Source organism: Rhipicephalus microplus, chromosome 5 (genome assembly GCF_043290135.1).
Source record: "Rhipicephalus microplus isolate Deutch F79 chromosome 5, USDA_Rmic, whole genome shotgun sequence".
NCBI lineage: Eukaryota > Metazoa > Arthropoda > Arachnida > Ixodida > Ixodidae > Rhipicephalus > Rhipicephalus microplus.
In genome coordinates, this window is record NC_134704.1 from 91,457,906 (window position 1) to 91,473,612 (window position 15,707).

Here is a 15,707-nt window from a genome sequence, read left to right on the forward strand (position 1 = left end):
CATGGTCTGCTTTTTATAGTTTATCTAAAAGACAAGTGGACATTTTTTTTTTTTTTTTGAGGAAATCAAGTGTTGTGGACTGTGTCATAGCACTCTCTTCTAATGCTATATATTAAATGTTTGCTGGCCCTAGCTGAAGCCACTTGCATAAATGCGAAACATTATTGTCTTAAGCTTTTGCGACAATGGAAAGATTCATAAAAGTTTTTAGTGCATACAGTCAACTCTCGCTAATTGAAACTTGAAGGGACACCTCTGAATTTTGTTTGAATTATCAAAAAGTTTGATTGACCAAAAGTTTTCTGATAGGTGACACCACACGTTACGCTTAGGCATTGATATTATGTTTAAAAACTGTTTTTAAGCCTTCATTGCACGGAGTGAACATGAAGCAGAGGTGTGAATTTCACTAGTTTATTTGCCATTCACTGCTGACGAGACCCTTTAAAGCAACCGCAAATTGGCAACTGCTTCTTTGCTATAGATATGTGCCTCCATCACAAAGCTCTCTATACGACTTGAGAAGCATCACCGTTTACCACGCGTGTGCTTCATTTGTTTACTTGCAAAACCTTTTTCCTTGAAGGCCTCATGTGTTTATTTTTCCTTTTTAGACTGGTAGGATTATATAAGCACACAAATTTTTAAAAGGTAGTGGGAAAGCAACTGATAATTTTTGGTATGGACCTGCAAAAAGTATGAATAAATTATGAAGTTTGAATTAAGAGGCTTTTAAATACATTGGAAGAATAGAGGGCCAACCAAAAAATTGAATTTTGTTTGAATTATCAGAGTTCGATTTATCACGAGTCTACTGCACTTGGTATTTTTTATACACATCTTGACTCATTACCTAAAGTAGGTCAATTAGATGCATGAAGTAATGCATCGAAGCAGTCTTGTACCAAGCAAATTAAACGTGCTATTGCAGATTCATATTACTCTATTTGGAAGGCATATTTTATTTGTGCCTCAAGCAACTAAGGTTACATTTTGGCATTTCAAAGAGCGTCGTGAAACATTTTTAATTCATCCTCGGCGTAGTCATTTGTGTTTGCACTTTTTAAAAAGGAGAAATCTTTTTTCGATTCTCTGTGGAAGACTAAAACGTCCATGTCATTTTTTTTTCTAGTGTGCCGTTTTGTTTCATCCCATCTTTTCATGCTTTAGCTGCAAAAGACGTGCAGATTAAGGGCTTTCACGCAAACTCTCCGCACTTCCAAAAAATGGTGAACTCTGCTTGTTATCCGTGTGGTGATTTCTATTTAAATGTCATTAAAGGTATCTCACTATACGCTGCATGACTGTTGCTTCGTCCTGCTGCAGTGCTTACAGCCTACTGCAGTCGAACATGAAGTCCTGTATTCGACTGTCGGCTGCTGTGGCCACACTTCTGCGAGGGAGAGATTAAAATGCCCAGTGTAAAGAGCCCCTCATCAGATAGGGCTTTTCCAACAAGGAGGGCACGCAGATTGCACGAAAGCAATCTTGTCTGCTAATTCACATGCATGGTGTGAAAATGGTAGAAATTTAATTGTGAATTCTGTGTGCCCTTTTCTTCACATGCCACTCTACCAAAGGAAAATGGAAAAAACCAGGGGACCCTAAAGCTTCGCCTTTAGGGTCCCTAATACCACAGAGCCATTATAATAAATGCACGTTCTGACGCCCGTTGGCAAGGACGCCTGACCACGCATCATTAGGGCAATACTTCATGTTGGATTGTGAAGCATGTATACAAGAAGCATAAAAGCTACTCTTACTGCATTTCCAAGTAAAGGGAGTTTTTTTTTTTTTCACTGTTTTCACAAGAGGCATGGTAGTGTGGTAGAACATCTGCTTGCTACACAAATGACCCAGGTTCGATGCCCACTCGGACCCCTAACAACCCTGGTTTGGTCCCCTTTCTGCTCCAGGATTTTTTTTTAACATTTTATTTCATTTGAATCATTCTCGATTTTTCAGTCATGCATAAGATAACTTTTCGCTCACAACCAAAGACGTTGACATTAGAATTTCTGCTAAACGAGCTCTTTAACGCTATCCCATTGTGATAGTATAAACATACACCTATGTAACAGGCGTATGTTTGAGAGAAAAGACAAAAATGATTGCTTGATATGTGGGCGTTTAGCGTCCCAAAACCACCATATGGTTAAGAGAGACTCTGTAGTGGAGGGCTCCGGAAATTTTGATCACGAGGGGCTCTTTAGCGCCCACCCAAATCTGAGCACATGGGCCTACAGCATTTTAGCCTCAATCAAAAAGGACAAAAATAAATTGTGGAGAAAAATAACGACTTTTTGCCATAGGGGCAGAGAACTGGGCTGTGAGTCTGTACTTATTTCTTTTTTATAATAGATAAACTTGAAGTAGACAAGGCATTAGGCCAACAAAAATGAAAAAGGAAGAAAAGACTTTTTTATTTTTTGGCTTGCCTGTTGGCACAAGTCGCTGCCTTGTCGTACATCCCCCCTCCATATGTTGTCCGTGACCCAGCTTATAGTTGTGAAACATTCCACAATTTTATTTGAACTGTCAGTACCTTCATTGCTAGAGTTTAGCATAGAAACACTATTGAAGAATAGGACACCATGGTCAAATGCATTAAAACACACAGACTGGTATTAATGTGCCCTCAAACCCCATTAGTATGACAAAGTTGCATCTTGCAGCAAAATAAGTTTCATATGCGAAAATTTGTTATATTCGGGTAGGTTATATGAAGGTATTAGTGTTGAATACATTCTAGCATCCTTCATCAATACTTCCCCATAGAGCAAACGTCTTCGTGCAGTTTATCCCACTATTTTTGCCAGACAAAATTGGCTGCACGGTGCGGAGATTAGGGCATGCAATAACACAAACTTACACTGTAAAGCGCATGCTATCTTCATGGTGGCTAGGATTTAATCTTCGCACAAGAACCAATTCTTTACAAGCTCTCGACTCTCCTGAACTCCACCTTGCGAGAGCCTGCCAATCAAGTGTCATTCATACTTGTAAAATTATTCGTATGTCATTCATATTTATAAAAATTATGGACCGTCTTCCGAAGGGAAACGTGATGAGATGCGAAGCAGCAGCAGTAAGCACGGCGTTGACCTGGCTGAAACGGATGTTGACGCGGGTGCTCGAAAAGAGGTTTGAAGCTAAACTCTGTGTAGCTTTTACTCGAGTAAACATTTCTTTGAAACACAAAGACACGGGAGGCAGATAAACGAGCCGAAAGATTGTTGCTACTCTACGTGCTGTCGAGGAGTGCGGGCCGTGAAGAGGGTGAAGCGAGAGAGAAGTGTGTTGCGAGCGGGCGGAGGAGCGACACCACCTTGGTGCGTTGGGCTGCTGCGAGTGAGGGAGAGAGTGACGTCAATGCGCAGCTGCGACTTGACCTACTTGGCATTGCTCAAACAAGTGCGGCGGCGAGAACGCGGTGCGACGTGTTGGCACGGAGACGCCGATCGACAGCATTACACAGGCATTACAGCCGACAGCGTTACAAAGAGCTGCTTCGCATCTAAAAATCTACGTCTGCACGTGAGTTTCCATGCTCAAGCTACAGCTTCAGATGCAAAAAACTTCCACATTTGCCGCAAGTGCCAAGGCTCGCTCGGCAGGTGCGCCCTATCCAAGCTCAACTCTGTTGCACTGTTGCTGATGTCATCCTCAGATACCATTTATGCAACTTTGGCAGCGTCTCTGCGACAGAAACTACTTAAGTATTCAAAGGCTGGTAGAGATTGTGCCCGCGAAATTGCTACAATGCCGCGCGCACCCTTTCAAAACATCGAGGACATCAAAGTCATCTTGGCTTTGGTGACACACAAATGCAATGCACGAGGGTGTATTACCTGCACGCATGCACGTTCCCCGCATTCACAGAGTGAAAGCTATCCAATTTTTTAACAACACATGACACCCGAATGAAAGCCCACAACACCTTGCCAGTAGCAAGAGGCAGTTCTGCTTGACACGAGAGCGAAGCCACTTTTAACATGGGACAGCACATTCTGGCACCCACAATATGAATGTGGCCCCAGTGATCCTCGATAAATCTGACAAGTTTTCTAACATACAAATATTTTTTTTTCTCTTGGCAGCATTTGTATAGCTTCATATCTCCAGTTGCGGCACAAGTTGAAAAACTTGATTTGAAACTTGTGTTTGAAGCAGTTGAACGACATCTATTCTCTGAAAGCTCGTGCGCGAAAGGAGATGTTTGTAAACGCGCGACAGAGCGAGATTGTGCAGTGGTTTTTGCAAATCAATGCACTCCAAGGCTTGAAGAATGCATAGTTGTAGCTCCGGAGAAAAATGATTTCGCATAGATGCCAAGTAAGGCTGTGCAAATGTCCAGAGCTTTCAACGAGGCGAATGAAGCATCACCTTACGAAAGTCTATTTCGACATGAACAGACGCACTTTATTAATACATTTTTAATGTGATAGCCATGAAAGAGCTCATTTCCTACAAATTCAGTCAACAATCTCTGCGTCCTTGTCTGTGGGCAAAAAATCGTCTTAAGCGTGACCTAAAAAATCGAGAAAGACTCAAATGAAATAATAAAAGATTACAGGTTCAAATGAAGATCGAACCTGGGTCGTTTGTGTGGCAAGCAGCTGTCCTACCACACAGCCAAAAGTCCGCTTGTAAATGCAGTGAAAAGAACTTCCTCTGCTTAGGAATGCAGTGAAAGTAACTTGTGCTTTATGCACGTGTCCTGTATATGTGGTTCACAATAGAACATGTGATATCACCACAATAATGCATGGTATAAGCGTACATTGCCAGCAGGCGCCAGAATATAGGACTATCATAATGACTTCAAGGTTTAAGGCAGGCCACTTATTACAGAAGGCACACACACTGCTGCACTTATTTCATTTAGGACCACGTAGTGGGGGCATAGCAAGTTTGAGAACATTTTATGTGAATAATTACTCCTGGTTAAAAGCATGCTACCCATTACACAGAATATTCTGTGGCTTATTCGCATATGGCTGCATATGCAGCCATATGTGAAAAATCTACTTTCAACTTAATCAATTGAATTATAGTAATCCACAATGTAAACATTTTGATTAACATCCTACTATAAAAAGTATGCACTAAGTGGTTGAAGTATGCATTAGGTACAGGATAACTCTATCGCATTGAACTGTTGAGGGCGAAGCTTTCTTATTGCCCAAGAAAGCAGTTTATAGCATGTAGGAAAGTTGTTTTTGTCTTTGTGTAAAAGGGTGCCTTAGCATGCAACAATAAGATTTCCTAGAGGTTTCCAACAGATGTTGAGAGAGTTGTGTGGAACGATGGTAAACAAAATTAACCAGCCACTTGATAAAATGCTGTGCTTGTTCTTCTATCCCAGTTGCGTTAGTCTCCCTATACTCTATAAATTTTGTTGCATTGTATTCATCAAATCTTCAATGTGCACAACAAAGAGGACGGCAAGTGCGCTTTGATAGCGATGTAGGTTTTTGTTTTGCTTGCTTGTAGGAGTGAACGCAGCGCTGCTCTAGAAGCAGATGGTGCAACGAAAGGCATCACGCTAGTAGTTCACTCCAGCGATGACATTCTGATGAAGGCTAGTTCAGAAGGCTAGTTCATGGAGTTGGTTCCAGTAACCGATACTGACCACTCTCTGCTGAAGCGTATGCCCGCAGTCCTTCAAAGAAAGCCACAAAAAGCTCTCAAGCACTTGTTCCCGTGACTAATGAAGCATGTGATGTGGATGTTTCTAAAGCAGCGAGGCATAAAAAAAAAGTAAAACAAGAGTGTTGCAGAAGGATGCTATCACGAATATACAAGCTTCTGAAAAAAATGCATGCAGCTCTGCAAGTGGCGCTTTCCCCACACACTTACTCCCGTTCATAATTGGATGATGAGCATAGTCGCGCGAGCTACACAAGAGCATGCTTAAAAAGAGAAAAGCCCTGTTTTGAGCAGTTTTCACCAAAATTGCCACCGGATCAATAGTGTCAGGTGACCGGATTCCTGCTCCCTATTTTGACAGACTTAAAATAGTTTTGATGCCTCACATTTTGCTTATTCGTCACTATTTGAGAAACCTGGCTTGATGCGCATTTGGATGAGTAAAAACTGGCTGAGAAATAAAAAAAAACGAGTCATTGATTAGAATCTTCCTAGGTGAAGGGCGAACGTGCACCGAGAGCGCACAGCACGTTGGCGCCGAACGTTTTGCTTCCATGGAAATGCGAGCACCGTGGCCACACGACCACCACGGCGAGTCCTTGCAGTTGTAAATATGCAAGGGTGACAGGTTAATTTTATATAAGCAGTGAAAACTGCTGCTCGCTGTTCAGAATCTACTATATGAAAGGTATCAATTTCAATCGCTATTTTACCTTTTGGCACCATTTAAGTGGGTCTCTACACTTCCTATTTTCACAGTGCCATGCTTAAAAAAAAAGGCCAGTAGGGGTTCACTTTTTTTTTTCTTTAGCAATAATGCGAAAGTCAGTAAAGCAAAAAATTAAACAGGCTTTATTATCATGCGAATCATTTTGTTCATTCGAAACAACGCAATAAATATGCAGCAGCAATTAGAAACCCTTGCCTGTCATATTCTGGAAGTGTATAAAAGGTATCAGAAACAGGCAGAGGGGAAATGCCTGTCGATGGCACCCACGTAAAACAAAAAAGCTAAAACACTTCCGCCTGAAATTCTTCTGCGGTTGACAACATAGAGAACATCTAAAACAGTGTCGCTCGGAACGTCACAGTACAAGATTAGGCGGCACTCGACGGAAGGAAGGGTTGTGCGCGTCAACATCCTTACTGAACATGCAGAAACTGCAAAGAGGCAAACCTTTACATAACGGTTCTCGGAAATCTGGCACGCACTACACAAAAAAACAACCAAAAACAGATCTTCAACAAGCAGGAATAACATGGCGGTTACGTATAAAAATCTTGTTCCGCTGCACTTTGTTAAAGTAGCCAGGAGCCAGGGGCACAACGAACACGAAATATAAGCTGCATGGTGCGGTGTGTAATTCTTGCATATCTATAAAATAAAGACAGAAACAAACAAAACATCTCAAAAAACAATACTGGCACTAGCACTTTGATCACGAACGCACGCACCTCTCATTGCATTGAGGGCAGCATGGAACAAAAAAATCACATCGTGAACCTCCCATGTCCTTCAATCCGACAGTCGGATGCCAGACGCCAGCTCCACCTGTCAAACACTGAATGGGTGACGCTTGAACGCGAGCAGCATTCCTTTACCAGTTTGATTCGCATTAGTGCAGCAAACTGCACTAATGCGAAGCTATTACACTGCATTAAAAAAATGAAAAACAAACAGGAGGATGTACACAATATGTCTATCTGGCTTTAAAAAGTTTCCACATAAAATACTAAATAATATGCTACAACCCAGAAACGGGAGATGCATGCGAACTCGATGAAACGCGGAGCAAAGAACAGTTTTTTCACTAAAACGTGGCACAGGGGCACACACCACAGGACTCGACGTACGAAGCAGTAGCAGTGGGACGATAACTGCCGCTCAGTGCGAGACAGGTGAAGTCTAATCATACAAAAGGAAGGGAACGCGTGGGACATTGCAGAAACGATGGATCGGCAGGCGCGAAGAATTTGAACGTACAACAATCGTAATAAATCTCCATGCACTTGTCTAAGAAACACTAAAAATGAAAACGTGCATGACTCCAATGTGCGCACTGCATCACCTGAACGCTGCACAGGAGTTTTTTCCCCCTCGCAGATTGACATGGCTCACAGAAACAACGAAACGAATGATAGAATGTTGCATGGATGGAGACCGTAGCGTGGATTGTGAAAAAACAGTCCTATGTGTGTGTTTGCATATGGGCCACAAGAGTCTCGTACACAGCACTCGTGTGTGACACTGAAGAAGGCAAGGGGACAAAAAGGAAGCACGAGCCACGCTTGTGACACCGTTGGTGCACGTCCATGTTTTGCGCACAAAGACTCAACGTGTGGCACTCTCGCTGGCACCGCTTGGCGCACGTGCTCCTGCATTTTCGGGCGCTGGTCGGGAAACTGGCAATGGACTTTCACGTGGGCGGCGCACGAGATCTGCGACTGCGGTGGACTCGCAGGGCGCACGACTTGAAAAGCAGTGGCGATCTCCACGCAGGAAACGTGGAAGGATGTGTGTGGGTACACTTTGCTGAAACAAAAGGACTGAGCACTGGAGAGGTCATTTGCCTTTCAGGTCCGCTAGAATCCATGTGTAGAGTTTCTTGAACACAATGTCCACACGCTCGTAATTTACACTGTTGATGCCGTCCTTCCTGTAGCGTAGCTTCCCTTTGTATAGAAGCTTGTACCTGAAAGACAGACGAGGCAATTGATGTCAAAGCACACTCACACGTGATTAGCCACAAGGCAATTTTTTTTCCTGAACACATAGTAACACTACAAGGATCCACTGGTATGAAGATACGAGGGGACTTGGTGAAAGGAAGTTACACAATGAATATCATTAGTTTCAATAGCCGCCACTACGGCACGCCCAGAAACATATGACAAGACCTATAACCTTGAGCTCATGTGAGGGAAGCATGACAACAGCTCACGTATATGCAGACTGAACGTTCTGTATACTAGTACAGTGTAATCTAGATAATCAAGAGTATTTTGATTCAAACTGACATAATTCCAACTGTGCAAAAGGTCCCAGCAGAACTGTATCTACAACACTCGCAAATTGAAGCACGAGAATTGAGGGCAATGTAATGCATCTATCTTAGTTTCCAGAGTCATATCAAAGTGATTTGAGATCAAAAAATACATTAGAGCCAACATTACCTTTAAAGACCAGATCTGCAGAGACATGGCACAGTTAACATGAGCGATCACTCATAGCAACTATCACCAAAAATAAATGATAGTGTTTTTATTTACGAGTACTGTACTTGTGAAAGAAAAAAAAAAAAGACAGCTGCCATGCTGCTTCAAGTGCACGAAAAGGTCTCCGAGTATGACCACGTGCATTTCAAAACAACGCATGGATGAAAACTTAAGTAAAGCAATACACATTTGTCGCAGTCTTGGACAAATGAGTTGGTAAACTGCAATGCCCTTAAATTTCGCATTGCTGGGGGGTTTGACTGTGCAACCAGATGGGCACCAAATGTAACCCTACAAGGATACTCATACGTAACTACACTCGATTCTGGATGTATCTAAGTCTAAGGAGATCGTGAAATAGTTCGATGCATCGAGAATTCAAAATACAAAATTTGCGCATTTAAGTCCTAAATTGAAGCGTTTCATGCCTCTGAAATTGTTACAAGAGCTAACATAACGATTCGCTCACAGTATAATGAAAAACAAGGTGCGAACTGCAAGTTTCCGCACTTTATTTCGCATGAAAATAGTCCGTAAACTTGCCTTGCTTCTTGAAAGCCGTCAAGTTCCAGTCATCCTTATTATCACTTAAGCTTTTCAAATAAGCGAATTTAGCTCCTTCGGCGACAACGTTGATTGACCCAGAATGCTGATGCAAGCTTTCAAGCGCAGCAAAAGGTTGGTTAGCTCCGGCAGCGAAGGCATTGGCACATTCATAACCGCACGGCTACACTTCCGCGACACGGGCAAGGGCAGCCAAAATTTCAGCATTGATGCAGTCAGAAACGGCTATGTCGCATCTGTACCAATGAAGTTGCTCACTGTCCGAGATGGTGCCCGGAAAGGCTGACAAGTCGCAGAATCCACCGAGGCACCATACGCCGCTGTCAGCGGTCATGACGCGCCCGACATCACCTGGCCCGCAAGGAACATTCATAACTATGTTTTACTCGACATTGCTCCAAGCGCCAGTCAATTTTTATCGCTACGTGCGGATCAACGTACAGTTCAACTCCCGACTGAGAATTTATCAAGTACAAGTTAAGAAGCACACAAAACCATAAGGCTCAAAAGGCAACGTCAGGTTCGTCCGAGTTCCCACTGTCCGCATGTTGTGGCGATATCGATGTCATTTGTGGCTTTGTCGCTGGGCCGCTGGAAGGCGCTGCTTTCAGCGGCTTTGATGCAAAAAGATAAAAAAGCGTATATATACTCCGAGATATGCGTTTTAAAGTCGTCGCTTGGTTGCACATTTCGAAGGCCATGCTTTTTGGGCTCGCATGCTATTGTGCGCCAACAAACAAGGAACAAAACACTATGCCCGTGCACTACGACCTGAAAATCGCACATCTAACGTACAGGTGTACTCGCAAGTGCGGCGCAATAAACCAGATTAGCGCGATAGAATAACACCGTATTTTCGTTGCATGCGCGAAAATGGACTGGAACTTCTTAGAAGGCGGCCGAAAATTGATCGATATTTGCTAGAAAAATGTGCACTTTCTGGGCTTCAATGCGACGTACCATTAGATATAGTGGATGTTCCACTGTGCGGGAGTTCTATATACGGGTGCACCGGTCCCGTATTTTTGCATGGGGAATTCAAGGCGATTTTTCAACTGTTCGATATAGCCAGTAATACGATATATCCAAGTTTCATATATCCAGGATCAACTGTGGGGCTCTTTGATTTCCTACTTCTGGCTACCCGCAGGCTGCCAGAATCAGCCAGAGCGCGCTCATTTTTCTCGAGTTGCTCCGTCTCTCCGTCGTGTACATGAAGCTCTTAGAACCTCTGTCCCGACTACTCGATCTTCGATGGTGATAGAAGGCACGTCGTCCATGTCTATTTTATGCCACTCATTTTCTGATGTATGATTCGCCAGCTATCTTGAACCAAAATACTTCTCTTCCCTTGAAATGCACTGGGATAAATTCAACCACACTAAGATTTGCCGACGCCAGGGTAGTACCATTAGGCTTTCCTTAATTATGCCAATCTATGTGTGCTGTGAGTACAATAAATGAGCAAAAAAAAAAAAAAGATTAACAAGACCTCTTTGGGCATGGCTTCAGCGTTTGTGTTGATATAGATAGAGAGCTTCCCAAGGTCACCTTGGCATCCACAAAAACAAGGGTGCTTTCAATAGTTCTTGTAGACCTCCATTCAGGTAAGATAAAAATGTTTACTTACCGTAGAAACCGAAATATAGGTCGTATTTTCAAAAAAAAAAAAAAAAACCTGTGAGAAGTCGACTTTTCTCTTATATACCTGTCACTGGCAAAAAAAAATTCTGACGTCTTGCAAAAATGGGCAGCTGAAGTCGAAAGCCTCCATTGCCATCGTAAGCATCACCAGCAGTGCCATTGGGAAAGGCTAGGCAAGACCTACAGTGTTCTGTTAACGCCATTTGGCAAGGCTTGACAGCACTTTCTTGCCTTCTGGCGTTTACCTACATAATATTAGAATCCATATAAAAAGATATCACCACAGTGCAGCTGGTTGTGTCCCGTATTTACCAAGGTAAAAGTGCGCTGCAATACTGTGCTATACTTTTAATTTTAATTTTTTTTCGCAGATTCAATGTCTGGTGAGTCGACCTATGCGGTATGACCTATATTCCGGTTTTAACGGTAAATGTCCCACCAAGTTATTACCGCGACAACAGCTTCTTGGTCAACAAAATGCAATGTGCTGGTAAAAACATCTCATGGCATCGAAGGGGCTTTTCATGCATGAAACACCAATTTTCTAACACAGCTATGTAAAAAAAATTTATCACCTTTCTGGACTTGGCGTGTCTTTAGCATGCTTCAGCATTGTGTACCTCGCAATGTTGGCAGGATACCTAGAAATCTTTAAGTGATAGTGCTGCAGCCTGCGAGAATGAGCACCACATAAAAATGTCCATGAAAAAAGGCTACCAACACAATACATGCAGGGATACTAGACAACAAATTTTTACGCAGAAGTACACTGGACACCTGAATGCTAAGGGTGTGCAAATAGGTGAAATTTCGTCTCGAATAAAGTTTCAACCGAATAGTGCCAAACGGTGGCCAAAAATATCTCGCATCCAATTGAATATGAAGTATTGTATTGAGAATTGAACGGAAGAACTAGGAATTACATAAAGGATGCTTGTGTCATTAGGCACATAATGGTGAGACTGCTACAAAAGGACTACGAACTGCCATCAAGAAACTTGAGCGGTTCCACCTAACCTGGCTTCAGATTCTCTCACCACGATATTGGAGTTTCCTGCAGTTAAAATAATGCACACACTGGGATACTCGGTAACAGTGATTGGAGAGCATCGTAAAACAATTTCGCCGATATCTGGATAAAGTTCAGCTCCACGTATTTTCCAGTGTTTAAATGAATTGTCTTTTCTGGGCATCAGTGGATCACTGAAGTATGTTTGAACCTCTCGATTACGAAGTCCGTGCTCAATGTCCTGGTTATTTTTCGATGCTAGCAGTTTGACAGTAACAGTCTCTTCCTTGGTCTTCTTTGGTGAAGCCAACACGTGCTGAAATGACACAATCGCCTTTGAAAACCATGGTGTCTGGTGAAAGTTATTATGTAAGGCCTCCTGTAACGAAGCTAGTGTTTCTCTTAGCCACCCGGCCTTGACCAAGTTGCGCCATTGGCCTTTTTCGCGCTTTTGAAATTAGTCCTGTCGAATTATTCGAAATTTCGAATACTGCCTATTGAAAGTCGAACAAAATGATTTGATTAGGCATCGCTCCATTTTAACTCAAGATTTGAATATTCGCACACCTCTACTAAAACTACAAACCTACTAGAATACAGCAGGGAAGAGCCCGGCAACACTTTTTGAGCATGGTCACAAAAAGCTGCCAACAGGTAGTTGAGACTTCGGAGAATACGCGATCCAAATATTGGAGCGCAGCACAAGGCCAGGAATTCTCAATAAATTCTCATTCAGCTAAAAATTGTGTGTTCTCTCAACAAATGACACTACAAGCTCGAAAATTGCTCGTCACAGTCATTTTCAACAGCCGTTGGCCAATTTGAGAATGACTCACTCGGTTGTTACTGGAGCTGTTGCAACTTGTCCACACTTACAAGCTCGATAGCACTGAGAGTACACATACAGTCGAAACCCGCAATAACGAAACCGCCGGGGAAACCGAAAATTTTCGCTTTCGCGAGAATTTCGTAGCCGCGAGTATGAGACAAAAACAGTGATACGGCCAGCAGAACGAAAATTTATTGCCAGAAGTCGGTCAACTTACTTTGCCGACCCTTGCCACACAACAACTTCAAAGCTCTTCCTTCGAACTGGAAAAAGTGGTCCATTGCTACTGAGACGTCCCCCGCTACGCCATCGATGACCAAAGAGAAGGAAGACCACTCAACCCCTTGTCTATCCGGTTCCCTCTTGGCTATGTGTCTCAATCACTTCTCAGATACAGGGATTCGTGCTGGGGCTGGGAAGCAAGAGACGCTATGACCTGTTTCTGTTTACTGATTGATTTAATTTATTACTGATTGCAAACATCGTATACCCGCGTACATCAACCACCACACAAAATTATAACACATGATTTAGGCACTCGCGACGTTCGACACAGGGCAGGCACATAAAGAAAGTAACTGTAACAATACAAGGGTATGCATATAAAAAACACACAACAACAAAAATGATAAAGTTATCAATTAATAAAACCACGCAATGTCTCAACACGCCACCTCCCTTCCCGCAAAGCTAATCTAAATAGGGTGCGTAAAGTTCGTCTCACGAATGGTCCGTGTTGTCAGTCTTCATCGTCTTCGTCGACTTCGTTGTCTCTCTCAGCGATTTCCATCTTAATCTTCTTTCATAACGTCCCGCAATCACTCGCTCCCTCGTTTCCCGTCTCTAACTTTCATTCCTCGTCATATCATCTCATCGACTCTCATTGCTATCTCTTCACACCGTTATCTTCCTTTTCCATTCCGTCTCTCTACCATCTCGAGCTCATCGCATCGTATCGCTCTGACCCTCCTCGTATCGTCTCGTAGTCCTTTTTTGTAGGTCCCGACTCCGCCCTACCGGGGCACCAAACCAATCGCCACTATCGACGCAGCATATTTTCTTGTCAGTCGGAGTGTATCATCTTCAACGGCCGCCCCCGCGGCCTACACCAGTAGAAAACCCTCTCCCAAACAAGGCCGAGCAAGTAACAATGTAAGAACTCAAGCCTCAGAGAGAGAGATGGGCGAGCTGTCCCAAGACACTTTAATTACGGGCAAATAATGGTCCCGATGCTTACAATACTCGAAGAGCCGATGTCCAGACCAAGTCTCAACGTTTCCATGCAGCTCGGTGTCTCCCGCAAAATTCTCCGTAGCCGCCGCTTCTTCGTCATTCAACGTTGCGGGTGGCCATCCGCGCAGAACGCAGTAATGATCCCTGGAGCCACGGAGGCTTACGAAAAGTCAGGTCGGACCGGGCACAGGCGCTGTGGTAGGGTCCCATTCCCCGAACCAACAAAAGGTGCTCCGCTGCTCCCCCATGCCACAAATCTGAAGGGTGCGCGCGGATTATCTCCACCGTACACTGTCACACTGTCTGTAGACGACAAGGCGCTGCCCGGTCCTCGTGTTTGCGCGGGGGAGCCTGGGAGAATAGTAGAAATAATCCTTCCAGGTACTCCGCTCCGGAATGCCCATTCGTGACACCGAAGGTTTTTTTTTCCTTTTTTTTATGCGTGGGTTTAAGAAACGAGCGAAAACATCTTGAAAGGACCAGGGGGGTTCAGTCCGTGTTTGCGGGGACGTCACACTACGTCGTCTCATGTGCGCCGAAGAAGGAGCGAAGGGTGTCCAGCGCATCCAAAAGAACCCGCGGGTTGGATTTCTCCTCGTGCGTCTCTTCTTGGTCCCCGGTGTCAGCTTCGTGCACGCTTTTGATAATGGCCTCGTCGGTCACTTCCTCGTACATGATTACGTCGTCATCGGCGCGAACGAACGCATCAATGGTGAGTTCATCTGGGATGTCGATGTCGATGGCTCGAAGTTCCCCCCCAGGCGTTAGTCAGGGATAGAGGCACTGCACTGCCACCACTCTCGCCGTCAAGTGCGCCTTCGTCCAAATCTTCGTCTGGTGAGGCCGAAGCGCAATCTGTGCGTGATGCTTGCACGATGATGGTGAAGCCCGCATGCTTGAAGCAGTTCTCAATCGGCGACAGGGATGTTGCAACCTATGCGGCAGCCACCATCTCGAAAGACATGCACAAGTTGATGTCAGTGGGACGCTTGTGGCGGAGGTTGGGTAGCAGACGCTGGATTAACCTCTCCCTGTAGGCACACTTGACGCTCCGAATTACGCCTTGGTCGAGCGGCTGCGGAACGGAAGTGCAGTTCGGTGAAAAAAAAAAAAACCAAGCGCACGTTCGTGAGCTCCATCTCGTCGATGTGGTGGGTGCCTCAGTTGTCTAAAAAAAGTGCCACCGACCTGCCCGACTTGCGAGTACCGGCATCGAATGCCTTGACCCAGCTGAAAAAAAGAGCCCGAGATGTCCCACGCCTTGTTTGCGGTGTACTGAACGGTCTGCGAGCGGCGGTTTCCTTTAAAGCAGTAGGGCTTCTCGCTCCGGCCGATGACTAGGAGTGGCCGTTTGTCTGTGCCGTCCATAATGCAGCACAACAAAATGGGAATGCCTTGCTTGCTGTTCTTGCCCTCGTGGCACTTCTGGCCTTCCAAGTCCCAGGGTCTTCAACGAGAGCATCTGGAAGAACAGCCCCGTCTTGTCTGCATTGTATATGTCGCAGGGCTTGTACTAGTCCAGTAGTTCTTTGTTGGTCAGCAGCCACGACGAAGTTGTTA

General features: G+C 44.2%; 1 protein-coding gene across 1 annotated transcript in view; it reads right to left on the minus strand.

Annotated features, from left to right (window-relative positions):
• Positions 1 to 7,773: 7,773 nt before the first annotated feature.
• Positions 7,774 to 15,707, minus strand: part of LOC142817856 (beta-1,4-N-acetylgalactosaminyltransferase bre-4-like) — a 157,126-nt gene continuing 149,192 nt past the window's right edge. The window contains exons 8-9 of the mRNA XM_075895741.1: positions 11,652 to 11,747; positions 7,774 to 8,345 (exon numbers count right to left, since the gene is read on the minus strand). Coding sequence (XP_075751856.1) covers positions 8,216 to 8,345; positions 11,652 to 11,747 — 226 coding nt within the window. The 3' untranslated portion in view covers positions 7,774 to 8,215. The remainder of the gene's footprint in view (positions 8,346 to 11,651; positions 11,748 to 15,707) is intronic.